The sequence below is a fragment of the Drosophila serrata genome, unplaced genomic scaffold, assembly GCF_035046125.1.
Source record: "Drosophila serrata isolate PLE 108 unplaced genomic scaffold, ASM3504612v1 contig_217, whole genome shotgun sequence".
Classification (NCBI taxonomy): domain Eukaryota; kingdom Metazoa; phylum Arthropoda; class Insecta; order Diptera; family Drosophilidae; genus Drosophila; species Drosophila serrata.
Genome location: NW_028257115.1, coordinates 3,807,113 through 3,831,630, shown reverse-complemented (window position 1 = coordinate 3,831,630; position 24,518 = coordinate 3,807,113). Strand labels below are relative to the sequence as shown.

General features: G+C 43.3%; 8 protein-coding genes across 12 annotated transcripts; 2 read left to right on the top strand and 6 right to left on the bottom strand.

The window, feature by feature from the left end:
* Nucleotides 1–996: 996 nt before the first annotated feature.
* Nucleotides 997–2,012, top strand: Dpy-30L2 (Dpy-30-like 2). Its single transcript, XM_020945798.2, has 2 exons — nucleotides 997–1,489; nucleotides 1,570–2,012. The coding sequence occupies exon 2, from the start codon at nucleotides 1,577–1,579 to the stop codon at nucleotides 1,880–1,882; it is 306 nt and encodes a 101-aa protein (XP_020801457.1). The 5' UTR covers nucleotides 997–1,489; nucleotides 1,570–1,576; the 3' UTR covers nucleotides 1,883–2,012.
* A 5,964-nt stretch (nucleotides 2,013–7,976) lies between these two features.
* Nucleotides 7,977–10,141, bottom strand: Rcd5 (microspherule protein Rcd5). The gene is made up of 3 exons (XM_020945812.2): nucleotides 9,712–10,141; nucleotides 8,888–9,626; nucleotides 7,977–8,819 (listed from the first exon to the last, which is right to left on the bottom strand). Exons 1-3 carry the CDS (start codon nucleotides 10,011–10,013, stop codon nucleotides 8,085–8,087), a joined length of 1,776 nt encoding a protein of 591 aa, XP_020801471.1. The 5' UTR covers nucleotides 10,014–10,141; the 3' UTR covers nucleotides 7,977–8,084.
* Nucleotides 10,142–10,387: 246 nt separating this feature from the next.
* LOC110178611 (uncharacterized) lies at nucleotides 10,388–13,183 on the top strand. Its single transcript, XM_020945795.2, has 4 exons — nucleotides 10,388–10,599; nucleotides 10,657–11,877; nucleotides 11,943–12,053; nucleotides 12,137–13,183. Exons 1-4 carry the CDS (start codon nucleotides 10,595–10,597, stop codon nucleotides 12,255–12,257), a joined length of 1,458 nt encoding a protein of 485 aa, XP_020801454.2. The 5' UTR covers nucleotides 10,388–10,594; the 3' UTR covers nucleotides 12,258–13,183.
* Nucleotides 13,177–17,233, bottom strand: Gr64f (Gustatory receptor 64f). 3 transcript variants are annotated; one of them, XM_020945830.2, is made up of 10 exons: nucleotides 17,083–17,233; nucleotides 16,958–17,025; nucleotides 16,826–16,903; nucleotides 16,359–16,745; nucleotides 16,036–16,310; nucleotides 15,819–15,973; nucleotides 15,600–15,762; nucleotides 15,445–15,534; nucleotides 15,342–15,390; nucleotides 14,995–15,154 (listed from the first exon to the last, which is right to left on the bottom strand). In XM_020945830.2, exons 1-10 carry the CDS (start codon nucleotides 17,166–17,168, stop codon nucleotides 15,048–15,050), a joined length of 1,458 nt encoding a protein of 485 aa, XP_020801489.2. In that variant the 5' UTR covers nucleotides 17,169–17,233; the 3' UTR covers nucleotides 14,995–15,047. The 3 variants fall into 3 exon arrangements, with proteins under 3 accessions (XP_086685927.1, XP_086685926.1, XP_020801489.2); XM_086829801.1 differs by lacking the exons at nucleotides 15,445–15,534; nucleotides 15,600–15,762; nucleotides 15,819–15,973; ... (3 more) ...; nucleotides 16,958–17,025; nucleotides 17,083–17,233 and adding exons at nucleotides 13,177–13,329; nucleotides 13,384–13,636; nucleotides 13,725–13,879; ... (1 more) ...; nucleotides 14,259–14,711; nucleotides 14,772–14,857 and having other exon boundaries at nucleotides 14,994–15,154; nucleotides 15,342–15,383; XM_086829800.1 differs by lacking the exons at nucleotides 15,445–15,534; nucleotides 15,600–15,762; nucleotides 15,819–15,973; ... (3 more) ...; nucleotides 16,958–17,025; nucleotides 17,083–17,233 and adding exons at nucleotides 13,177–13,636; nucleotides 13,725–13,879; nucleotides 13,934–14,205; nucleotides 14,259–14,711; nucleotides 14,772–14,857 and having other exon boundaries at nucleotides 14,994–15,154; nucleotides 15,342–15,383.
* Nucleotides 17,234–17,299: 66 nt separating this feature from the next.
* Gr64d (Gustatory receptor 64d) lies at nucleotides 17,300–18,891 on the bottom strand. Of its 2 annotated transcripts, none has more exons than XM_020945832.2 (4): nucleotides 18,543–18,891; nucleotides 17,840–18,479; nucleotides 17,545–17,780; nucleotides 17,300–17,466 (listed from the first exon to the last, which is right to left on the bottom strand). In XM_020945832.2, exons 1-4 carry the CDS (start codon nucleotides 18,889–18,891, stop codon nucleotides 17,441–17,443), a joined length of 1,251 nt encoding a protein of 416 aa, XP_020801491.2. In that variant the 3' UTR covers nucleotides 17,300–17,440. The 2 variants fall into 2 exon arrangements, with proteins under 2 accessions (XP_020801491.2, XP_020801490.2); XM_020945831.2 differs by having other exon boundaries at nucleotides 17,318–17,466; nucleotides 17,528–17,780.
* Nucleotides 18,873–20,529, bottom strand: Gr64c (Gustatory receptor 64c). Its single transcript, XM_020945834.2, has 5 exons — nucleotides 20,403–20,529; nucleotides 20,146–20,340; nucleotides 19,457–20,093; nucleotides 19,144–19,396; nucleotides 18,873–19,086 (listed from the first exon to the last, which is right to left on the bottom strand). Exons 1-5 carry the CDS (start codon nucleotides 20,458–20,460, stop codon nucleotides 18,970–18,972), a joined length of 1,260 nt encoding a protein of 419 aa, XP_020801493.2. The 5' UTR covers nucleotides 20,461–20,529; the 3' UTR covers nucleotides 18,873–18,969.
* Nucleotides 20,530–20,601: 72 nt separating this feature from the next.
* Nucleotides 20,602–22,498, bottom strand: Gr64b (Gustatory receptor 64b). The gene is made up of 7 exons (XM_020945835.2): nucleotides 22,330–22,498; nucleotides 21,789–22,178; nucleotides 21,575–21,735; nucleotides 21,189–21,466; nucleotides 20,962–21,127; nucleotides 20,798–20,887; nucleotides 20,602–20,739 (listed from the first exon to the last, which is right to left on the bottom strand). Exons 1-7 carry the CDS (start codon nucleotides 22,367–22,369, stop codon nucleotides 20,644–20,646), a joined length of 1,221 nt encoding a protein of 406 aa, XP_020801494.2. The 5' UTR covers nucleotides 22,370–22,498; the 3' UTR covers nucleotides 20,602–20,643.
* Gr64a (Gustatory receptor 64a) lies at nucleotides 22,442–24,475 on the bottom strand. Of its 2 annotated transcripts, none has more exons than XM_086829802.1 (7): nucleotides 24,155–24,475; nucleotides 23,906–24,097; nucleotides 23,639–23,851; nucleotides 23,413–23,579; nucleotides 23,084–23,361; nucleotides 22,751–23,003; nucleotides 22,442–22,678 (listed from the first exon to the last, which is right to left on the bottom strand). In XM_086829802.1, the coding sequence occupies exons 1-7, from the start codon at nucleotides 24,357–24,359 to the stop codon at nucleotides 22,589–22,591; spliced, it is 1,398 nt and encodes a 465-aa protein (XP_086685928.1). In that variant the 5' UTR covers nucleotides 24,360–24,475; the 3' UTR covers nucleotides 22,442–22,588. The 2 variants fall into 2 exon arrangements, with proteins under 2 accessions (XP_086685928.1, XP_020801492.2); XM_020945833.2 differs by having other exon boundaries at nucleotides 23,639–23,833; nucleotides 24,155–24,436.
* Nucleotides 24,476–24,518: the final 43 nt, after the last annotated feature.

The following is a 24,518-nucleotide window of genomic DNA, read 5'->3' as shown; positions in this document are numbered from 1 at the left end:
TTCCCTTCAAAGCCAAGAAAACACGAGGCCCACGTGCTGCTGCCCACTTAAATAAAAGAAGAAAAAAAATGTGATACAAAGATAGCAAACTACGAGGGAGTTGGAGTTGGAGTTGAAGTTGGAGCATCTGAATACCAAATAATCATCCGAGTCATCATCATCATCAGTCAGTCTAAGATGCCAGTGACCTTTGGCGGCTGGCTCTCTTCATTTTTCTCACTTCTTCAAGCTGATCGATATCTGAGGGGGAAGCCTCCAAAATATATGTTTATAAAGATCCATGTAATGCACGATTTTTGTTGAAACCCCCCAAAGATTGAGGCCTCCGTAAACAGTTAGGGAATATCATCTCTCGGATTTCATTTCCCCCCTTGAACTCCGCTTCTATTCGTATTTAAATTTCTGGCAAAATCATCTCTAATATGGGTCAAATACTACAGGTTTCTCGTTTCTCATAGCGAAATATGTGTTAATCGCTTCCCATGAATTATTCAATAAATTTCGTATAAACACAAATGTTGAATCTAGAGGAAGGGGTGCGAGGGGGTAGACAGACCGGTGTGTGATTTACAGGTGGCAATTAAGAAAAGTGTTGCCAAAACATAAGCAAATAATTTAACTGACGATTCTACACAGTTTTTATGAGTTTTAGAACACGTTTGCATGGATTATGCATACGATCAAGGGTTGATTTTGTAATCAAGCAAAAAATTAGCGACAAAGTTTTCGCAATTTATGAGCATACTGCACTTTCAAGTGTTTAATTAGTTAGGGATTACTTTGGTAGCCACTTAGGAGTTAATTGTTGTGGACCCGGGTTAACCCGTAAAAATAAACCAAACGAGGCTCTTAAATCTTGGCTGCTTCACATAAATTTTCGGCCGAGGTCAGTCTATTATCTACGGAGCCTTAGATATATATTTACGATCCAACTAAGGGTGATTGAAACTAGAGACGAAAGCCGGTAAATTTATGGGAGAACTCTGGGTGACATCACTGGGAGCCTAATCAATAGAGGAACTCAATTCAAAAGACCATATAAACTGGTATAAATTAGCTGGGAATGTGTATTACTTAAATCATAGGTTTTAACTAAGCTAAGCTAATACAGAAACTACACATAAATTAACAAGAGTGGTTAGACTTTAATTATTATTTTCAATATGCACATTAAAATATGCATAGTTAAGTTTATTTTGTAATTTATTCAAAAAACTAATGGTTAATAAATACAAGAAAACTAGCAAAGAAGTAAAAGTCATAACTGGAAGGTTATTTTAAATTTTTTTAATATATTGAAGTGAAAACACGCCAGCTATATACTTTTTAATAACTCATAGCAGGCTTTGACTTTTATTTTCTTTACCTATGAATATAGCCTATATGTTTTCCCATTCAAATCCAACATTCAGAGTGTTCGGATCTCAGCTCAGAACAAAAAAATATAAATAAATTTATAAAAGTAATATATATTTTCTAAGTCTACAAGGTAAAGAGATTTCTAAATTTAAAAATACCCAAGAAAAAGTGTAAACTAGTTTCAAAATTAAACTCTTATTTTGCACTCAGCTCGGAGATGCCTTTCCATGGAAGCATAAACTCCGGAGCCGGCGGAGATCTGAGCAGGGAGAAGGAGTTCTCGGATCACAACATGGAGGAGGTGACCGAGGGCATCTCTCCGTTTAACGCCTGCCGCAAGCCCCGGCCGGATGCGGATTCCCTATCCGTGCGCCAGTATCTGGACCAGACCGTGGCGCCCATCCTCCTCCATGGCCTCCAGGCACTGGCCCAAGATCGTCCCAGCGATCCGGTGAGCTACCTGGCCACGTATCTGCTGAAGAACAAGAACCGCTGCGATGAGGTCAATCCGGCTGACACATAATCCTGTTACTACGTTTATTTCTGTCAACAACTGATTTACGCTGATTTGTTACCTGATTCTTGTACACCCCCGATAGGTTTTTGATTGTTTAATTAAAACAAATGTTTGTGCTGGCACTTTAAAAAACTTACCAGCCACGAATTATTCATAATGATCCTCGGCAGCTTTCAAATTATTTTCTGATTTAATTTACAATTTATTTGCCGTTGCCTTTTCACGGCTCTGTTCACACGCACAAGATTTTCCAAGAGATTCAGCTGTTGCCAATTTTGGCAATCTTCATTATCGGCAATTAGCCAAAGGCTCTTCAATTAGTTCCAGCTACCGGCGGCTGTTATAACTCTTTTTAATTTTTATCTATTTTATTTGTATTTATATTTTTTTGTTTAATATATATGAACACTTCCGATTGCGGCCCACGCTCGATGCAATACGATTTTTTTTACTGAATTGTTTTGAGGGGTTTGTACTCGGTTTGGGCCAGGTTTTTCGACTCGACTCGCGCTCTCGTGTGTCTGCTCGGCTGGCTGGCTCGTTCGCCACTAAATTCGCAGCGAGCTTAGTTGACGGTTTAAAAACTTCAAATTCGAAACCGATACCGATACCAAGCTTGGCTTCGTCGTCACTTTTGCTTCGTATTCCGCCGGTTGGGTTTTTTGGCCACACAAATAATCTACTTTGGGGCGAGTAAGCCGATTTCTCGGTCCCCAGAGGAGGAGGAGGCCCACCCGCAATTGTCACGCGCCAAAATCGAACTTGTTCCGGCTGAGAAAGACCTCTCAGCTCAGGTTATACATATACGTATATTGGTAATGCCCCCTGAACATCGTCTAGAATAATTGATTCTAATTACTAAACCAGGTCCAAAGACCACTTGGCAGTGCATCTCTTACCGCAGCAGCCTTAAAATACTTCAGGTTTTCAGTTCACTTTACTTATTTTTTGAAAGGGTTTCGGCCTTGGCATGTTGGATCTTGAAGTGCGAAGCGGGTTCAGATTGAAGTGGAGTTAGATAACTTGAAGTTTCTCGACAGTTTCCGATCAGTTGAACAAAATTATTATTATTAATAAAATACTCCGCTTTTATCGAGACAAATAAACATGTCTAAAAATACAACAAATAAAATCTCCAGGCGATTTTTGCAATTCGAGTCAGCGTTTTTTCTACCTTTTTTTTAACTGGAAAGGTAAATATTTGATTGTCAAGGGAGAAAGGCCAAGTGCAAAAGCTTTTGTCTGATTTTGATACCCTTTGGGGTAGGGGAAGGGCATTATCTAAATAGAAGGGGTACGGAAAAGGTGTCTAGACTTTACACTCTCCCTGAAAAGTGATTCATATTTTTGTTGAGGGTTAACCATTTAAACTATGATTAATACTTGGGTTTTAGTGCAAGTTAATTAGTTTTGCTATATTAGAGCAATATTAAAAGTTATGTATAGTTAATAAATAGAGCTCTGGATAATATCATAGCTATAGGTATTTATTTAAAGTATTTTTTATTTGAATATAAAATTAGTTATTTAAGAAATGCCATTAAAATCGATCAACCTAACCCATACATTTTCTCAATTTATGTTATGATATATCTATTTCTTGTTTACAAACAGAACCATTCCATTTGCCCTAATGAATAGTCTCTCAATTAGGGTATACAATCCATATATTCATAATCCATTAGAAATATAGAAAACAAAGAAACAGAAAACAACAAACTGTCCGTCCGTCCCACATGGATAATAAAAAGTCCGGCACATATGATTTCTGATGGCGTATCTATTGCCATCTGTATCTGGATCTCACTCAATCTCTCAGAGCTCGCCTTGTGGCTCGAATTAATTAAAAAATCAAAGTCGTTGTAATTATTTGTCTCGGCTGCAAAAATAAAAAAAATTAAAGGTGCCTGGCACTCGGAGCACTATAACAGCTCTCAAGATCTTAAGACCCGAAAGTGGAGTTGCAAATTGAACTCGCTTTATTTTGGCGCCAGCACAGCTGCCATTGTGCTGTTGAGCTTTTGGAGTGCGTGGGCGCCTTGGAGCCGCCGCCTGTCCAATGGAGCAGCGTACTCCAAGGCCTCCTCCAAGCTCGACTGGCGCTGGATAAAGCGATCAGGCATAGGCCCAGCTATATGTTATATCCGATGCAAGGCTGACGTCACAACTGTCTATGAAATCATTTCTGATCTGAGGGATAAATCAGCTAGCATTCCAATGAATAATCATTGCTAGATGCTCGTATATTTGCCAGCTAGTTCAATAAACAAAACTATACACGGTTATGGCAACGATTTCGAATTCGAATCACAAATGCAGCGCACAGCCCGCGGACTTTGACTTTGACGACCCACTGTGCGTATGAGCGACGCGGAACAGAAAAATATTTGAAACTTGGTTTGGGGGTTTTCGGATTATTTATGCGTTACATGCGAAACACAGAGAGACGAATTTGAATTTAAATATTTCACATGACGCATTCGGTGGGTTGACATGCGTGTCTGCGACAAATGTCGCTCCAAAACAGAAGCAGGCCACGCCTCCCTCTATCACTCTATCCCCAAAAGCAAGCACAGAGAAAAAATTAAATATATATTAGGCAAGGTCTTGGTTTTATATATAATTTATGGTCTTCCAGTCACGAAATGTTATGTAGAATTTTGCACTTTAAACATACATAATTGTTGGTAATGTTTAAAAGATGGTTACTCTATTTCCGGGATCGATTTGTATAGATTTAAGGAATTTTATGAAATTGAACAAACTTTGGGAACTCATAACTAAGCCAAAAAATCATTAATTTTAATTTGGAAAGCTGATCTGTGCTAGTTTTTACTAGATTAACAAATCTGCATACTCAGTTTTACTCAGTTTTACATACTTAATTTTAACAAAATTTTTAAAATTTTATTTTTCCTCTAGACATGCCTAGATAGATTCCCCTGTTAATTCTGATCAAGAATATATCGGATTAATGGGGTCGGAAATGAATATTTCACATAGTTTCAAGCTTCTGACTAAAGTTATAATACATTTCAAGACTATAATGAACAGTTTCAATAATTCAACGGAAACCAACTCAATCTTTCCCGCAGTGCATCAAACACAATCAACATTCATTGACAATTGAAATGAAATTGATTGAAATGCGATTAGCAAAATGAATATCAAACTGCAGCAGCAACAACAATAATTGAACTAATACTATAAATGTTTTGTTTATTTCGAATTGAATAATCACACATAAGACGAACGGCAGGCAGGTGTAAAATAAAACATTTTAAAGGGCGGGGGAAAGGCAATGATTTTGGCATATATCGATTCGGCAAAACTGATCAGTAGGCTATTTTTATGGCCCCAACATGGATTGTTTTTGGCCATTTTCCTGCAGAGTCACGAAATCTTGAAGTGCTGCGACAATGCCTTATATAATGCAATGAGATAATCATCATTATGTCAGCTCAACTGGGCCAAGCTGGGCTCAGGTGTTAGCACTAGATTTATCATATATATACATATACACCAGATCTAAGGCCCAACTATGATCTCAGCGTTGGAACTGTGAAAGTTCTGACTTTCGGATGGAACCCCCACGCAATGGCCAGCATAAAATGGAGTGGAGCTGCTCCACTTTGGCCACAAATAAGACTTCTCTGACCAGACAGAGGAGGCGTCGGTGAACAGCATGACCTACGCTAATAGGGGGAAAAAAAGATCGAAAGAAAGAACCATTCGAACCAGAGAAATATAAACTAATTTTAGCAGTTGCGACATCGCAAAAATATCAGAATATCGAGGGCCCAGAGCAGAGCAACAACAAAAGTTCGCTGAACTGCACAAAAGCTACAAAATATTGGTATATAATAAGACAAAGCCGGGCTTCATTAGCCTCGGCCTCATCACCATCACCATCACCATCATCGTCGAAGAAAGCAGCGGCATCAGCAGCTTCCAAAGATTCGGACATCTTCGAAAACGAACAAAAAATGCACACAAATCAACGTTAGAATTTGGAATTCCAGCGGGAACAAAGCGGAGAAAGATTGGAGAGTCCGGAGCTCGGGAGAACTGCCAAAATTCCAGGTATATATGGTCAAGGTAAATTGACTTTTTATAGACAGTGACAACAATTAATTATATTTTAATATGCTGCGCAGCTTGGCTTATTAGTTTATAGTATCAACAATACAAATTAAAGAATCCCTCCATCCGACTTTGGACGCGACGGTACCCATGGCGCGACCTCGAAGAAAGGCCGCCGCCGAAAGTCATCGAACTTTCTCCCTGTTCTTTTTCGCCAGCTAATTTCTATATTAGGTGTCATGGTCTCCGGCTGTCGGTGGTTCTATTAATTACCCCAAAACAGCTGCTATCATTTATAACTCAGTCCCCGGGGGAGTCCATCTCCCCCCCAAAAAGATCTGCTATCTGTTACAATTTGTAAATGATCAACTGCGGAGAGCTCCCAGGTCGCAAGGTCGAACAAATTTGCCTAAAACACAATCGCAGCGATCAGTGACTAAATTGCCGTGACAAGTGAACCCTCCAAGTTAGTTGGGAACTCCAGTAGCCTCCGGAGAAAAGAGCATTATACAATCGCGTGAGTCTTCTCAGAGTTGCGAATCTTTGTTGCTTAATTCTCCTTTGTAAGCGTCGCGGTTGTCGGTGACATGCGAACAGAATGGTTATGGATAGAATGGTTATGGCCAGATAGATGGATGAATGTGCCATTGGTGTCTCTTAGCCGGCACTTTCCAGCGTCTGAGCTGTAATTAATGGCAGCTTACGAGTTAGCCACAAATTAGCCACATGACACAGCGCCCGACGAAGTGGTAGGCGTCTGGAGACAGATCCGAGACTAAGATCGAGACGGATTCTGGTGGGCACTAGAACTGACCCCATCCGGGTGAACTGTTAGCTCTTTTACCACTTCACTTCCATGGCTAATTAAGAGAGTCGCCAAGAGCTTCCGTTCGATTGGAGGCGTTGCGGTTGTCGGGTTTACAGAGTGGGCGCTTCTTGTTATATTCCATGACTCTTGCCACATAAAATATTTGATTAAGCACATAAATATGTAAATGTAAAGGCAATAAATTGGATTACAACATAAAGACCATTTTCGTAAGTCTATTAATGAAGTATTACATTCTAAATTGTGGCTAAATCTAGCTAGAAACTATTTAAATTAAAGCAAATTTAAACCAAAAATAAATTTATACATTTCATAAGTAATTTAAAGAATAAACCAGAGGAAACTAGTTCACAGAAGCCGAAATTACAGATTTCAATCAAATCATAGAATCGAAGGAAAAATCGACCATAACTAGGCTTAAAATATTCACATTATAAGAATCGGTATTTTTATATGACACTTTTTGCGACAATTCAATGTCTAAAAGACTCATATCTTGGCCAAAAATTAATTAATTTTAATTTGGAAAGATGTTCAAGTAATTTTTTACTAAATTAACAAATCTGCATACTCAGTTTTTAAGTTTTTAAAATTCAATTTCTTGTCGATTTTTGAAAAAAATCATGATGTTACCCCTTATGAAAATATCAAATTTTAACAAAATTCGGAAAATGTCATTTATCTTTTAGACATGCCAAATAAGATTAGCCTGTTCATTCTGATCAAAAATATATATGATTTATAGGGTCGCAAATGATTCCTTCACTTTTTTTTATTCGTCTGACTGAAATAATATTCTGCAAAAAAGGTATAAAAACAGACAATTTCATTGAAAAATCAATCTATTCCAAACATCATAATTAAGCCAAAATAGCATTAATTTTGATTCGGAAAGCTGTACTGTGCGAGTTTTTAAAGCACTAACAAATCTGCATACCACGTTTGTTGATGCAATTACAAGTTTCTGACTAAAATAATAAAACCCTGCAAAACGGTATAAAAACAGACATTTTTGAAGAAAAGAGTGATGTAACCAGTTCCAGACGTGCCTAATAAGATTTGCCTGTTGATCCTGATCAAGAATATTTATGATTTATTGGGTCGGAAATGATTCCTTCACATCGTAAGATTTTAAATAAAATTAGAACACCCTTTAAAGGGTATAAAATTAGCTTCGCAATATAATCGTTAATGGTTTTCACATATTGTCCATATGCTATTTATTCCAGAATTCTATATCTGATGCTTACTAAGTACTAAATTATACATTAGGGTTTCAGCTCGCTTCAAGCCCAGCTAGTTGAGGGGATTCGGTGTCTTGGCGCTCTCCTGGCGAATGGCATTTATGAGCTCATAATTAACCAGGAAGGTGAAGCGCAGTCCGGAGATCTCAACAGTGCAGTTGTGAGCTAGACGCGTTTTGTTCGCAGACAGTAAGGGAGTGCCGTCTATGAAGATGGCCCGCTTACCCTCGTTGGCAATGAAGAAGTCTCCGTTGCTGCGCAACTTGATGGTTCCCTGGCGACGTGAAATCTTAGCTGATGGACCTTCTAGCGATAGATCCACGTCCACAACGCAGTCCTTGGCATCCCGGCCGAAGGTAATCTCCTTGGAGCGCATCAGGTATCGCACATGACGGCCGCACAGACAAGCCAGTGTCTGGTTATCGAATTCGGAGGCTGCTGTGGGTCCAAGAACCGAATCTACGAGGACGCCCCAACGCGAGAGCTCGTTCTCAAGCAGGCGAATATCACGCTTGTTGCGGCGATCCGCCAGAGCTCTCTCCAACTCCAAGGCCTCGTCACGCGGCTCGTTGAGATCGTGCTCGAAGATCTGATCCTCGGCATCCGAGAAGCTAAGCGGCTGCTGATCCGCGCCATAGACCGGCTTCACCGTCTGATCCGGCAGAAGGCTATACTGCTTGAGCAGTAGCCAGTGGTTGTGCAGGGACTTGGCGGTGCGAGCGCTGTAAAAGATCGAGGCGTTCTTGTCGAGAAGCTCCTGGAATTGCTCCAGTTTCGGCTGCTCCGTCTATAAATGACAGAAAAGGGATTAAAAATCAGCATTAATATGTATATCTTGTTGATCTCTACACTCACGCTCTTAATGGTGCCCAGTAGATCCTCCTCCTGAACGCTGTATAGGGCCTTGCGCTGAACGGAATCAACCAGCTCAGGATGCAGGTTGCGCATGGCAGACACGGCAATCCGCGAGACAGCCGGCTCGTATAGTAGGGCATACCAGCGCTGCTGCAGCTCCTGCAGAGTAAACTTACAGGAGAACTTCACGCCACGATGTATAATCCTCAAGTCGTTGGTCTGCTGTATGCCAATAATCAGGGCCAGGTCGTCGATGGGCTTCCAGCGACCCAGATCCTTGGTGGCCGTCTGGCCGAGAGTTCTACCGTTGCGGCGCTGCGACTTCTTGCTGGCCGGACGCACGGGACGCGAGCGCCTCTCGCTGGCCGCTGGACGCTCCATAACGGGCGGCTTGGGATGCACTACGGTCGGAGTTGGGGGTGCAACAGGCAGTAGCGGAGTTACGGGCGGTGCTGGCGTGGTGGGTGTGACCAGAGGCAGTGAAGCTACCGTGCTGGGCGTTCCGGGAACTAGGGAATCCACCGAAGCGGGAGTTGAAGGCGGCTCCGGCGTTGGAATGGGAATGGTAAGCGGCGCTAGCGTGGTGTGCGGCACTCCAATTAGAGCGGGATAGTTTTGCGAAGTGGTTCTCGGTCTGTTGCTGCGATTTGGGTCCGTTCCGCTGCGATTCGTGGGCACTGCGATGTTGTACTCGACTATTTCATCATCAAAACGCTTCCTTTTGATTGTTCTAGACGAACTGTCGGCGGCGGGAAAACGAAAATGAATGATTACCAAGCACTTTTTCTCCAGTTGACATCCCTGTCAAATCCTGTTATTCTTACCTCCTTCGTTTCTGGTCGTTTTGAAGCTCAATCGGCAGATTTTGTATCGGAGCTCGCAGAAGCGGAGTGGCAATTACAGTCGTGGCTGCAGCGGTACTCACAACCGTGTTTGTTGCTGACACCACTGTACTTGTGCCCGTGCCTGTCGTGGTTGTTGTTGCTTGTGCTGGCGACGACACGCCTACTGTGATTAGTGTGCTCGCAGGTAGAGGGGGCTGTTGTGCCAAGGGAACTGTGGGTAGGCTAGGGGCGTTCACAGGAACTGCACTGTTGGCAGAAACCGAGATTCGTGTAATTTCCATAGCTGGGACGCGGATTTATTATTAAAAATTCACTTTTTCACGACGCACTACACAACACGGTGTGACCGTTTTTTAATATCGATAACAAGCGTTACGAATGTTTTCTCTTACGACACACAAATATGTTATTTCCCTTACGTTGTTTGAAAATCTGGCAGCCCTAATTTTATCGCCGCCTTCTTGACCGATCAAGGTATCGATAGTATCGAAGCTAAATAAACTTTAAATAAAAACTAAATACAAATAATAGAAAACCAATTAAAGAAATTAAAATTATTTATAAAAATAACTATGAGGAAATAGAAAACGTAAATTATATACTGTTTGTACTAAATTCTTCTTCATTGAGTAGTAGAGATGGAAAAATATAGATATTTTTCGAAAACATTTTCCATTATCGATGTATCGATGCTTTCCCATCTCTATGTAAAATTTGTTTACTCGGACTTTTGTTTAAATTAGCGAATTTAGGCCACAAATCCAGCCAGCATTACTCAGCACCGATGCGCGCATCTAGATGAGTGCCTGGATGAGCGGGCAACCGAGTTTACGCGACAGCCACAGAATAATCACCCGGAAATATGAGGTAAGCCATCGGAAGGGCAACAAAAAAACAAACATGTTATGACTAATCGATTCGCAGTTTGCACTACGCGGAATCGGAGTCTTCGCAGTCAGAGAGCAAAATGGACATCTCGGAGACGCCGACGGACTCCACTGGCATCTCGCCGCTGGCCGATGATGCCGTGACACCTGCTCCGCCCAAGAACATCCTGGCGCTGGAGAAGGAAAATGAGATTGTGAATGATCTGGCAAAGACGACTACGACTTCCACCTTGGACAACCGAATTCTTCGGTCGGATATGCTGCCCATTGAGACGATGCCGCCACAACGACATACCATCGAGCGCACGCTGGCTAATAGCCATCCGTTGATGTCGCCTACAAACACGGACTCGGACTCCGAGCCTTTCCAGCTGAAGAAACAGGAGAAGCCGCAGCCGCGAGGCAACTTTCCGGACGTGGTGCCCACCACGGAGACGGTGCAGGCGAAGAACTCGCTGAACCAGTCGCGGAATAAACCCCAGGATGCCAAGGTCAGTCTGTTGAGGGCCAACAGTCCAGACATTCTGAGCAGCGAGTCGGATGCGGATGTGTCCCAGTACTTGGCTGCCGTGGAGTCCAATTTCCAGTCGGTCTCCCTGATGCCCAACGGCAATGGCAAGAAATCCAAGCGGACCACAACTCTACCCGGCGGCGAGGACATCTCCAGCTTGGACTCGATTTCCAACCACAGCTTCGATGACGACGAGGATATCGAGCATAATTTGGCCTCATTAAGTCCCTCCAGCTCGCTCATCGACGGCCTGGACGGAGAGGACGACGACGACGACTGCGAAGGACCGGAGCTATTGCCCGACCATGACGACGACCTGGAATTGGACCTGGAGTTCGGACTGGCCACCACACCAACGCCACATGCTGCTGCTACGGCAGCGGTCCCAGGCGCCTCCACTCTGCCACAATACACGGCTGCTGAGGAGCGGCGAGATTCTCGGAATTGGCAAAAGATCACTCTGCCAGACGGACGCACCCGCGAGATCGACATGCGGGTCATCGAGCCCTACAAGCGGGTGCTCTCCCACGGCGGATATCTCAAATCTGGCGGCCAGAACGCCATAGTCATCTTTTGCGCCTGCCACCTGCCGGATAGATCGCGGGCCGACTACAGCTATGTGATGGACAACCTGTTTCTTTATGTGGTCAAGACTCTTGAGCAGCTGGTCACCGATGACTATGTGCTGATCTACCTGCACGGCGGCTCCAACAGGCGAAACGTGCCTCCCTTTCCATGGCTCAAGCGGTGAGTTTGCTATCTTGTTAATTCCTAATTGATTCTTATGCTGATAGATTATGATTCCCCAACAGTTGCTATCAGTTGCTAGATCGTCGGCTACGCAAAAGCCTGAAGCACATGTATCTGGTGCATCCGACATTCTGGATCAAGTCGCTGGTGTGGATGGCAAGGCCGTTTGTGAGGTGAGTTTTCCCTATAAATATAAGTAAATAATAAGTAAAGACTTTATTTTTTCATATTAATAAACTTCCCTTCTCCCTTGCAGCACAAAGTTCTGGCGCAAGCTGGTCTACGTAAAGTCCCTGGAGGAGCTTGGCCTGCATGTGGCCGTGGAAAAGGCAGCCATTCCGGAAAAGGTGAAGCAGTATGATGCCAAGCGGCACTGAGGATACTGCAATGCCCACAGACTTGTTTTACTCAAACGCAAAACGCTAATGCAACCGCAACGCATTCATGCCACACTCGCTATACACTAGAATCTGTGCATTACGCATTCCCCATCTTCACGGACTACGGACTAAGGCTATATAATCCTCCAACCGATTTGGTTTGCGCTCTCTCGCTATGCTTTAATTTAAGATCTCAATCTTTGTGATACTTTATGTTTGCCTTCTCAGTCGAGTCCCCTCAGCATTTTTCCGTGTGTGAAGCGTGAAGGCGTGGAGTTCGTTCAGCAAGACATCGAACAAGTTTTTGTAGTTCTTTATTGGCAGCCGTAGTAGAATCGTATTAATAGGCAAAGAGCCATCCACATATTTATACCATGTAGTTATCGTGTAGCTTCCGCTTCATATACATACATATATATATATATATACATATATTTTGTAATGGAACAGACATACATATGCAACCAGAAACCACCAAACTTCCGAACCTGTTACCTTTTCTTGTAGCAACACGAAGTTGGAGCACCTAAACTGAATTTAAACATAAGTAATTGAAAATCTTTAGCTGAATTTTGCATCCAATGTATGTTCCAAGCACGAAACGAATCGAAAACTCACACTGGACACTGCGACAATGACCCCATGCCAGTTGCCAATAGCAGGTGCCACCCGTATCCATATCTGCATACCCCACACGCCACATCCACCATCAGAGTTAGCCGATTAGACTGTAAGTGACCAGTAGCGACCATTCTCTGTGGAATCCACACACACACGGACACACGTAGAATCTCTATATATAGCGGATAATGTGACGTACAATTTAGGCAATGAATGTAACCGATTGATATTACGAGCGACATTTTGTTGGTTTCCTTTTACCGCTTTAAACAAACAATAACAATAATAATAATAATAAAGTGCAAGATGTTTTTTATTTATTATAATGCAATACATGCGCCGTACAAGGCCTGCTCTACGAGTAATAGCTCTGGTCGCAGTCCCACAGATCATTATCCTCGTGAAACTGGATGAGCACCAGCTCATAAGTCACAATGGTGCCGGCAACCTGAATGAATATTATTAACCTAAAGTGGCTCTCGGGTGAATCAGAATTACTCACACTCAGCACAAGCTTTCTGGTAAGATGAAAGAACTTCATGCCAGTCAGGGCCACCTCATCGCTAATGACCTCCTCCGTAAATCTTTTTACCTCTGGACACCAGGACTCCTTGGGCACACAGCGTAGGTATCTCAGGGTCAGCCTGGATTCGTCATGCACACTGGAGGAGTACAAAGACACCGCCAAGGTGCGACCAATGAGAAAGATGAGGGAGAAGTAAAAGTACACCGCATGCGCCACCGATGGCATGGTGCTAAAAGAAAGTCATGAAGGATTAGTCACATTCAGTACTCATAATCAAGACAATATAAAGATAATAGCGATACGCATCTTATACCTACTTAAGACTCCGCAGCAGCTGGACGCATATAAAGTATAGATTGTTCGAAAAAGACACCATTGTAATAAGAGAAATGGCATCGTCCATTTTATCGCATAAAATGCAAATATTTCTATATTGAATGCGTCGTTCCGACCAGTAAGTGGGAGGCATGTTCTGCAAGTAATCATTATTTTTCGGGTAATAATAATAGCTGTCAATCCTCGTTACCATGCCCTTGAAATTCCGCAGGTCATCGTTGAGCTGTCGGAACTTGGAAGCTAGTCCAATGCTGACAATCATCACAAACAAATCCATATAGTTCCATATGAAGGTCGAGTAGACGTTCTGGAACTTGCCCCACATGGCCAACGGGGTCGAGTAGCTGGTCACGAAGAAGATCTCATCGTTTGTGCGGAGAAAGTAGTTCTGAATGGGATCAGCGGTGCGGTTGCAAAATGATGCGTAGTTTATGGCTGAGACCATGCTCAAGATATGCTCAGCTATAATTAAAATAAATAATTATTTATTTCCATATTTGACAGTCTTAACTTACCAACTGATAGCATCATTCCAACCAGCATAACCATGGCTATGGTGTGACCCATCTTCCATCTTCCCAACTGTGTCTGATACTTCGGCAGATCCTGCTCTACGGTGTGCCAGTACATCATCAGTTGGGGCCACCGCCGGGCCAGATTGAGAGCCACTATCAGCACTAGCAGAACAGATCCTCGGAATATAATGGGTTTAATGCTGTTGAAGCTAATCGGATTGTTCAAGACCTTATATAATGATAGTCCAAAGTTCGTGAAGCTCGACGCAATAAAGAGTACACAGAAACAGGTGCGTATGTTGCGCCAGGAGAAGCTCAGATTTGAAGGATGCTTGGAGGTGACACCCTTAACCGGCATCATGGCAAAAAATTCGGCCACCAGTAGGACACGGCCCACAGCCTGGTGGAAGGTTCCATCGCTAAGGAAGGCTTCTTTGTTGCTACGGGACAGCTCTGTTCGGAATTAATTTAATTAGATGAAGAATTCATAATTGTAATTGGATAAATATTTACTGGGTAATGTGTTCCGGATCTCGTACTCCTTCTCAACCTGACTTTTATAGGTTTCACAGCTCTCTTGGAAGGCTTTCTTGCGGGCACTGAAAGGAAATTTGATGCTGATTAAGGATATATATGGTTTATAGGATTGGAAACGACTCCTTCACTAAGTTTCGAGTTGCCCTTAGAGGATATTCCTTGTTATCTTTATTTATAAAAACCCTCACCCTCTCCTACCTCACGTGAATCAAATCCAGCTTACGCGTCAACGGTGACTTGGTCACCTTCTTCTTAAGCCGGCGCAGTTTGCGCTCCAGCTTGGGCAGGATCTTCATCCTGGCGACTGGCTGATTCCACTGGCAAAGACCAACTGCAGCAAAGGAATGACCAAAGGCAACCTAAAAGCCAAAAGGGAACCGAACAGTGACCATTAAAAACACCTGTTGTTTTGCACTTATCTATAATTAAGGACTAGCAACAACAATGAAAGCACATATTTTGCGGGCTTAACCCTAAACCCTCTATTGTGCCAACACTCCCCTAAAAGAGTTCAGCCCTCATAGCAGGCGGGCACCTTCTCCTCACCGTTAAACTGCAGCAAAATCAGTTCGTAGGTCACAATTGTGCCAGCCACCTAAAGGATATAGTATATATATAGTTCTATAATTGGATAGTTTTGTTTACATACCGAAATGACAACTCCACGGGTCAAACGAAAGAATTTTAAGCCTGTCAGGGCCACATTGTCCAAGTGCACCTCCTCCGAAAAGCGCTTGAGCTGGCAATATAAACAATTAATTAATTATAAAACTTTACTTACAAATGAAATATATTCTAGCTCACCTCATCGCACCAATATTCCCGCGGCACCAAACGGAATATGAGCAGAGGTCGCTTAGATTCGTCATTAATACTTGAACTATAAAGGGACAGGATTAAAGTGCGGCCAAGTAGATAGATCAGGGAGAACCAGAAGTACAGAGTATGCGATACAGAAGGTTTTGTCCTGAAACAAAAACAATATTAAAGAAAATTTAAATCAGAAACTAAATAAGAGCTCACTGCATGCTCTTCAAGATTTTGCCACAGATAAAATACAAATTATTGGTGAAGCACAGCATGGTAATGGTGGATATGGCATCGTCCACCACTTCGCAGAGTTTGCAGAGATTCCGAAAGTTGACACGACACTGCATCCAGTGGTCTACGCTGGTGGGCTGGAAAGGGAACAAATGTAATCATAACTTCGTGTCCTCAGGATCTGTCCTACAATCCTTACTAGTCTCGCCTCTCGCTGCATATAATCATTCAGCTGACGAAAACGGGCAGCCAGAGCCACACTGACCGCCATCACGAAGATGTCGTTGAAATTCCAAGCAAATGTGCTCAAAATATTAATAACTTTTCCCAATAGTCCAATGAAGAGAGTGTAGTCCACAAAGTAGAACACTGAGGAAAAGTTTAAGTACAGAAAACTATCGATTGGATGTCCCGGTATCTTTGGGCAGAAGTTGACGTAGTAACCCATGCTCAGCATGCTCATCATGTGTTCCACTAAAAAGGATTATTAAATAGGTGCCCTAGATTAAGAGAAATACTTACCCAGCGAGCATGTGGTAGCCACAATTGTAATCCACTTGATGTGCAGCGACAGGGCTCGGCGCTCCTTGACCGATTTCAGAGGTGGTAACTTGGCCTCCACTAGTTGCCACTCCTGGGCAACAGCAGGCCACTTTCTGGCCAATTGTAAAAACGCCAACGAGATGAGAAATATGGACAAGTAGAAGATCAGAGTCTCCACCGAATCAAAATTAAAAGTCACATTTGTTACAAAAACCACCAGGTAACCGGAGACCACTCCAAAGCAAACGATAGTGATCAGGGCATAGTAGGTGCGGGCACTGGACCACGCAAAGGCCAAATCCTCGGCGAACTTGGAGCTGACACCGCGAACTGGCATTAGGGCAAAGATCTGAGCGATGATGAGGACTAAAAAAAGAAAGAAAATATATTAAAATCTTGATATCGGATCATAAAGTTTAGGAATTAAATGAGAAGTTCATATTAACCTGGCTTTATAGCTTCTTGGAAAGACCCACTGTACTTGTAATCCTCTGATCTTCTGAGACGTCGCAGAAAAGATTTTACTGGGGAATTTATTAACATTTTAAAAAGTATAATAAAATAAATAAAACACGTACTTTTTGCGAATTGAAATCGTTTACTTGGCTTAGAGACCACTTTGTACTTGAGGATGCCCAGGGTGACACTGAAAAATGTTTAAATCCCAGTTACATCTGCAAAGATTTGGAGAAACTAAACGTACTCGCTTCCCACGCGTGATCTTCGCCAGAACTTGATGCGAGCGATGAACCTCCGCCGCTTAGCCGCATCTCCAGTGGTCCTGGCCATGTTCGGTGCTCGACTGACTGCCACGACAAATGGTCAAGTCCATAAAATTGCTACTGGTTACAGCTAATTGATGGTCTCCGTGCCAATTGTGCGCTTATCTGTGCATAATCTTGTGCAAATGTGAGGAGCTGACAGCCGGCGGCGACAAGCTCATGAAGTATGTATTAATGAAATGGAGTTAAGAGTAGAATATGCTCATGGAGGAGCCGGCTGCACGGCTGCAAATATCCGGTTGTGTTACAGCACCTTCCATTTGGTGAAAGAGGACCAGTTCATAGCCAAGGGCTGCGGCTGACATCTGTGGGAATAAGGGATGTATTGATGAAGTTAAATAGAAATAAATATTGCAAAATTATTACTGCAAAGATAAGCCTACGGGTTAGGTAGAAGTAACCGTTTCCACTTAGAGCAAACGATTCATTGCGGAGCATCTCACTTAACCGCTCCAAGTCTTCGCACCAACGGCGTGAAGGGATCTCGTACAGAGTGTTGGATATATCCTTGGCCTCTTGAGGAATAGAAGCAGCGGCGAACATCATGTTCATCAAGCGGGTGATCACGTACAACAAACAAAACCAGAAGTAAAGCTCGTCCATGAAAGCGCCTTTGACTCTGAAATATTTATAAATATCTATTTAGAAAACATATATATTAATAATCAAGAAACTCACTGAAAACTGTGGTAGACTTGCACACAAATAAAGTACATGTTGTGCGCACAGGATACCAATATCAAGCCAGATAGTTCCTTGTCGTAGAGCTTCAGAAGATCATGCAGGTCCAAGAAATCGATACGTATTTCCTGCCATAGTTCCTTTCCCGAATTCCCTTTCCCCAAATTCTGACGAATGCGCCAATGCATCTGCTGAAACCGAATTCTCAATGAACGACACATGAGAACTAGGAAGATATCACCAAAGTTCCACAAAAATGTCATGGAGATTGTACTCCACTCGATAAAGAGCACCAGCCAGGAGTTGTAGGGAATTACAGAGAACAGTTCCTGACGTTCGCGTTCAAAGTAATTTTGTATGAAGCCTACTTCCAGCCGGCACTCTGTGATCTGCTTGCAGTTGCTCCAAACGGCACTGCCCACATAGGTGAGGTGTTCACACAGAGCGGCTACCAGAAGGATCAGGCCCCAGCGGCGAAGATGAAGACTAAACTTAAGACCATTGGGGCATTGGTAGCAGGGTTTCAGGAATATCCTTTCACATCGCGAGGTCTGACGAATGATATGGGGCCATCGAGGAGCTAAGTTTATAAAGGCTCCAAAACAGAATATGCAAATTACACTAAAGCTGAGAGAACCTGTAGGAAAGATATAAACCCATAAATCGATCCCCAAAAACTATTTATAATGTTTAATCTTACCTATAGTATAAATCTTAAGGCCATTGTGCAGAACAAGTTTAGCTGAGAACACAAAATCTGCGATCACAAATGTGAACACTCCCACGAATAGGAAAATAAACGGAGAAAGCCAGCGAAAGCAAACATTTTGCGGTGAATCACTGGGCTTGATACCGTATAGGGGCAGTACACCGAAAATCCTTGATATGACTAGAATATGACCTATGGCATGGTGCAGGGTATTCTCCGGGTGGCTCTCCAAGGACCGCTCCATCTGAAGACCGCGACTAGACAAATTGCTCTCCAACGGGGGCGTGATGGTTGAGACACTTCTAACAAAACGTTTCAGACTATGTTGATATGATAACATCTGACAGGTATAATTGATTATGTGCCATTTCACAAAGTTCAGCAAGTGCAAAATAAGCGGAAAAAAGCGAATAGGGGATTAGGAAAATATGCTTTTGGAGGAGCCCACGCCACCCTCACAGAAGTTCTTCTGCACCTCAGAGCCGGCCATTTGGTTGATCAGAACGAGTTCATAGACAGTCAGAGTAGCAGCCATCTGTAAAAGATACATTCCTTAATAATATTAGATTTATTCTATAAAGCTTTAACTTACTGCAAATATTAATCGTTTGGTTAGTAGGAAATAACCCTTGCCAGTGAGCGCAAAGTGGTCAGCCAGAAAGATCTCGTTTATTCTTTTGAGTTCCACACCCCAGAACTCTGTGGGAATTTCGTAGAGGGTATAGGATATCTCTCGTGCCTCTTGGGGTATGGAAGAGGCAGCGAACATCATGTTGGTAACTCGAATTATGACATAGGAGAGACAGAACCAGAAGTACAACTCATCAGCAAAGTTGCCTTTGGATCTAAAAAAAAGAAAGATCATTAAATAACATAAACTATATTATTAGGTCCTCTAAACTAACTGAAAGCTATGGTATATTTGCACACACACAAAGTACATGTTGTGGGCACAGGAGAGAACAATCAGCCCGGACAACTCCTTGTCGTAGAGTCCCAGAAGATCGCTCAGATCTAAAACATCACAACGAATCTGCTGCCAGAACTCATTCGGCATCTTCTGCCCCATATGCTGACGGATGCGCCAATGTAGCTGCTGGAATCTCATCTGCATGCCCCGGCAAATGAGAACCAAGAAGATGTCCACAAAGTTCCAAACAAATGTCATAGACAAGGTGGTCCACTCAATGAAAGGTATCCACCAGGCTGTAAAATGCATCACGAGGAATAGCTGCTGTCGCTCCCGCTGGAAATAGTTCTGCCAGAAGTCTACATTTAGCTTACACTCCACAATGGCCAAGTGGTTGTTGTACAGCGCACTACCCACATATGTGGAGTGCTCGCAAAGAGCGGCCACCAGAAGACCCACACCCCAGAGACGAAGCCTTCGGGAGTAGCGACGCCCTGCTCGGCAATCGTAGGTGGGCTCCAGGAAGATCTGCTCGCACTCAGCGGTTCGGCGGATAATGTGGGGCCACCGACGAGAGAGCAACAGAAAGACGCCAAAGCAGAAGATACAAATCACGCTGAAGCTGAGGGAACCTAGAAGGAAATCTCTTAGAATATACATTACATTTTAAACAAGAGCTCCTACCAATGGTATAGATCTTCAAGCCATGATCAAGCACCACCTTGGAGGATAAGGCACAGTCCACAACGGAAAATGTAAATAGAACCAGAGCAGCCAGCAAAGACAATGAAAGCCAGCGGAAGCGAACCTTGTCAGGATGAGAACTTGGCCAGACTCCCGCTACCGGCAGAACGCCAAAGAACTGGGCTATGACCAAGACTGAAATAATGAAAGAAATTCCAGGATATAACAATCTTTGAATATATATTCGAAACACTCACACGGTCCAATCCCGTGCTGAAGCGTATTTTTAGTCCCCTTCTGTCCCGAATGTTTCATGACGGCGTGCTGTTGGCTAGCAAATGAAAAACGGAAGCGGACACGCCATAAACAAGAGGGCGGGCTCCATTCGTTTATCCTTTTGTTTCCCGATTAGGATCTCGAATGGGACGGATTTGATGCATGGTGCGTGGGCGTGACACTTATGACTAAATGTGCTTTTGAATTGCCTTACTCCGGGCTCTAGAATTCCCTGCAGTATTGAGTCTTTTGCCTGATGGAACCTTGGTTGATGACATCCGATATCATGAGCTCATAGGTGATAATGGTGGTGCCCATCTTAGAAAAGCTAAAATATGAGTATCATAAGATTGCGTAGTTTATAGCTGGAACTCACAGCTAGGACGAGTGAGCGGGTGAGGTAGAAAAAGCCGCTGCCGGAGAGAGCAGTCATGTCATTGCCCAACTGCTCACTGAAGCGCTGAACCTGTGGAGGAGCAAACAAGAAGAAGAAGAAGAACAAGAACAAGAAGAACATATAAGATATATAGGATGACCCACCTCTATGGACCAGGCCCTGCTGGGCACATCTCGCAAAGCTGTGACTATCTTACGCTCGAAATCGTTAATAGAAGAGGCCACGAAAATTGTGAGCAAGGTGCGGACGACGGCGAAAATCAGAGAATACCAAAAGGCCACCATCACTATAAAGTCCACGCCAATGTTTCTGTTTCAAAAATTAAATAATTATTAGCTATATGGGGCTCCTGTATCCATTTTCCACCCACTTGAAACTGTTGAATAACTGAAAGCAAATGAAGGACATGTTATTGCCAAAGGCCAGTAGCACCAAGGGAGCTATGGCGGCATCTAGGAGACGCACGAGACGCTTTAAGGCCAAGTAATGCTCCCGCACCTCTGTCCAGAACACTGCAGGCATAACCTTCCTGTGAACAGCAGCAATCCTTCGATAAAGTTGATGAAATCTGGCAGCCAAGCCAATGCCAATGCACATGATGAAGCAATCGGTAAAGGAGCGAGGATAGGCAATGGTTTGATTTACCCACTAAAATAAATAAAGATTAGATTTAAATAAGAATTAAATGGATGTGTTAAACCCACCCACAATAAAGATTAGATTTAAATAAGAATTAAATGGATGTGTTAAACCCACCTCCAAAATAGGCAACAGCCAAAGGTGATAGGGAAGGATCATGTAAAGATGCGGTCGCTCCCACTTATAGATGCTCTCGAAGTAGGTCACATTGATCTTGCACTGGGTACGCTCCATATTGCTTAGGTGAAACGAATTGAGCAACAAGAGGCAGTGCTCCACTGAAATAATAACATTATTTGGTAATTAAATAACAAATTCCTACAGCATTTACCAAAAGCCGAAGACATAACCACCGCAAACACAATATAAATCCTTCTCTTTATCTTGTACTCCCCGTAGAAACGATAGGGAACCCTTAGAAAGAGCTTCTCTACGCCTTCCCAAGTGCGCATAATACTTGGCCAACGGATGGCCAATCTCCAGAAGAAGAGGTGCTCCAAAAGGCAAACAATATACAACGACAGCGTGCTGGAAGTATGAAAGGTAATGGCCACCTTGGCCACATAGTTAATGACGGATCCAAATTCGCACAGATTGAGGATCACAATGATCCCGGAGTAGAAGACGCGGGGCGAGAGCCACCTGTACCGAAGGTCCGCCACTTCCAAGGCTCGGACATGGCTAACCGGAAGCAGGCCATAGATTTGTGAAATGAAAAGAACTGAAAGCAATAAGATTTTCATTTAAATTTGCTTAGGAAAACGGATATTAAAGAAAGAGAAAGGCATTACTGATAAGGGTATTATTTAAAATTTATAAATATTTATAATGTAATAGTCATAAAATCTTAATAATCTTTCTTTTAGACCTACCTTTCGAGACCGCCCGATGGAATGTCTCGCCCTGCGGCATGGCCGAACTAACAACTCTCACTGCTCGGCGGAGTGACAATCTGGCGTGCGAAAAGCCCCTAGCAGTGCCAAGAGGGGGCGTGGTTGTGCTTAACGATTCAGCAACTAAGTATTTACAACTAATTGCTGCGCCTGTCACTGGCAGCTGACATGACAAATGGGAAGGCGGTGGCAATGTGGGGGATGAGTTTGATGTGTGCGAGTGTGCAGTTGGCGTCCATTAGGCGCACAGGGGCTGCAGTCCTTTGCGTCGATTGGGTTCATCGAATTGCAGCAGGACCAGCTCGTAGGTGACAATAGTTCCTGCCATCTAGGGGGAAAGGAGTACACAGGTGTGAACATAAACAAGCTTTTGTATAAAAGGGGCTACCCCTTTACCTACCCCAAAGAGCAGACGACGGGTAAGGAAGTAGAACTTCTTGCCGGACAGGGCCACCGTCTGAGTGGTCATCTGAAATATCAGGCGCTCCACCTCCACGCACCAGCTACGGCTGGACACCCGTCGCAGGATACCTAGGCCACGCTTCGACTCCTCATTGATGTCGGCAGCCGTAAGGAACACAAAAGCGGTGCGTCCAATAAGGTACAGCAGGGAATACCAGAAGTATATATAATTAATAGGCCAGCGGAGTTTGCTAGATGATATTATACGAAATAGGTTAGTCATATAAAGTTTAAGGAATTTGATTATAATAAATGTCTAAAGTAAACTCACTTGAACACATTGAGCAGCTGGTAGCACACAAAGTACAAGTTATTGACACAGGAAAGTAATATTAGGTTGGACATGGCGCTGTCCACAAACTCAAGAAGCTCACACATCTTAACGTAGTGCTCCCGGATTTGAATAAATGTGGATTCGGGTACCTCCTCGTGCTCCAGCTTACGAATACGATTAGTTATCTGCTCAAAGCGATAGGACAGACCCTTGCTGACCATCATGATGAACAGGTCCATGTAGTTCCAAACAAAGGTACAAGCGCCGTTTAATAACTAAAGGAGAAATATTTGTAGCATTTAAAATAAAATATTTATACCAATTACCAGTATAAAAACAGCAACAACAGAGCTGTAGGGCAGCAGTTGAAATACATAGTCATAGTTCCTTTGTATATAATCATCCAAAGTGGGCCCAGCGGTTATATTGCCGCAGATCTGTATACGACGCTTATAGCTCAAAATTGCCGATACTTGGTACAAAGCATGTTCACCTGAAATGGGGGAGTCATATTGAGATCCTAACATCATGGAATCATAACCAAAGACCCACCCAAAGACAAGCCAATGATGGCCAAGGCAGCCAACTGCACTCTGCGCGATAGATTCCTTTTGGGTATCTCATATGGCGGCCTGGTAAAGACCATCTCTGTTTTGGTCCAGTAACGGATAAGTGGAGGCCAGTGTCGAGCCAGACGAATGAAGATTACATAGGCAGACAGCACACAGCCAAAGAAAACTAGACCCACTGTGAATAGAAATAACTCTTGATAAAGAAAATAATATAGTAATAGTACAAATATTGTAATACAAAACTCACCAAAATTCTTGGCGCTGATTCCAATCTTCACGAGGTGCAGAAACATACCCAGAAACATGACGCTGGTGGCAGCCATGAAGATCAGGGTGACTATCATGGGCAAAGATTTATAGGCAAAGCGCACTCTACGCGGATTTGAAGCTCGAATGCCAAGCAAAGGCATCACAGCGAAGTATTGGGCCAGAAACATAACTAAAGTTCAATTAATATTAACTAAAATTTAAATGAAAGAAAGAATAGTAAACTTACAAGGATACACAGCCCGGTGGAACAAGTCCAGACTCTCATGGTTCGGCAACTTCTCGCTGGCCAACATATTAAACTCCTGGCTCGAAGCTTCAACAAACTTGGGTGGAGGCGTCTCCAGCTTAGGTGGACCCTCGCTCTCCACGGGTTTAACTCCATTACCCTTACTGAAACTTTTGCGATAATTCAGAGTAGTAGGTCCTTCCATGACGCTGGTCCTTTTTGCACTAACACGCAGTGCAAAATTTAAATAGGTCCTAAGCTTGTCATGGGGCAGGGCTGGGCAATGCAGGCAGTCCCACAATGCTTTTGGGCGACCACGTAAAGTGCCGCCTGTTGGCACTAATTACGGGCTTTAACCTAAGCC

Coding starts and splice junctions, on each gene's coding strand:
- LOC110178611 (XM_020945795.2), top strand. Junction 11,878..11,942: donor CCCTTTCCATGGCTCAAGCG/GTGAGTTTGCTA, acceptor ATTCCCCAACAG/TTGCTATCAGTTGCTAGATC. Junction 12,054..12,136: donor ATGGCAAGGCCGTTTGTGAG/GTGAGTTTTCCC, acceptor TCTCCCTTGCAG/CACAAAGTTCTGGCGCAAGC.
- Gr64f (XM_086829800.1), bottom strand. CDS start 15,091: ATGAAGATCCTGCCCAAGCTGGAGCGCAAACTGCGCCGGCTTAAGAAG. Junction 14,858..14,993: donor CTGGATTTGATTCACGTGAG/GTAGGAGAGGGT, acceptor ATTTCCTTTCAG/TGCCCGCAAGAAAGCCTTCC. Junction 13,637..13,724: donor CAGCTGCTGCGGAGTCTTAA/GTAGGTATAAGA, acceptor ACTTTCTTTTAG/CACCATGCCATCGGTGGCGC.
- Gr64a (XM_086829802.1), bottom strand. CDS start 24,359: ATGGAAGGACCTACTACTCTGAATTATCGCAAAAGTTTCAGTAAGGGT. Junction 23,580..23,638: donor CATCATTGGCTTGTCTTTGG/GTGGGTCTTTGG, acceptor CCCCCATTTCAG/GTGAACATGCTTTGTACCAA. Junction 22,679..22,750: donor CCCGTCGTCTGCTCTTTGGG/GTAGGTAAAGGG, acceptor CTTTCCCCCTAG/ATGGCAGGAACTATTGTCAC.
- Rcd5 (XM_020945812.2), bottom strand. CDS start 10,013: ATGGAAATTACACGAATCTCGGTTTCTGCCAACAGTGCAGTTCCTGTG. Junction 9,627..9,711: donor AACGACCAGAAACGAAGGAG/GTAAGAATAACA, acceptor CGCCGCCGACAG/TTCGTCTAGAACAATCAAAA. Junction 8,820..8,887: donor TACTGGGCACCATTAAGAGC/GTGAGTGTAGAG, acceptor TGTCATTTATAG/ACGGAGCAGCCGAAACTGGA.
- Gr64b (XM_020945835.2), bottom strand. CDS start 22,369: ATGCCGCAGGGCGAGACATTCCATCGGGCGGTCTCGAAAG. Junction 21,467..21,574: donor GGCTGTTGCCTATTTTGGAG/GTGGGTTTAACA, acceptor TATTTATTTTAG/TGGGTAAATCAAACCATTGC. Junction 20,740..20,797: donor CCCGCTCACTCGTCCTAGCT/GTGAGTTCCAGC, acceptor AGCTTTTCTAAG/ATGGGCACCACCATTATCAC.
- Dpy-30L2 (XM_020945798.2), top strand. CDS start 1,577: ATGCCTTTCCATGGAAGCATAAACTCCGGAGCCGGCGGAGATCTGAGC.
- Gr64d (XM_020945831.2), bottom strand. CDS start 18,891: ATGTTATCATATCAACATAGTCTGAAACGTTTTGTTAGAAGTGTCTCA. Junction 18,480..18,542: donor CCTTAAGATTTATACTATAG/GTAAGATTAAAC, acceptor TCTTTCCTACAG/GTTCTCTCAGCTTTAGTGTA. Junction 17,467..17,527: donor CCCGTAGGCTTATCTTTGCA/GTAATAATTTTG, acceptor TTATTCCCACAG/ATGTCAGCCGCAGCCCTTGG.
- Gr64c (XM_020945834.2), bottom strand. CDS start 20,460: ATGAAACATTCGGGACAGAAGGGGACTAAAAATACGCTTCAGCACGGG. Junction 20,341..20,402: donor TCAGCACGGGATTGGACCGT/GTGAGTGTTTCG, acceptor TCATTATTTCAG/TCTTGGTCATAGCCCAGTTC. Junction 20,094..20,145: donor CTTGAAGATCTATACCATTG/GTAGGAGCTCTT, acceptor ATTTCCTTCTAG/GTTCCCTCAGCTTCAGCGTG.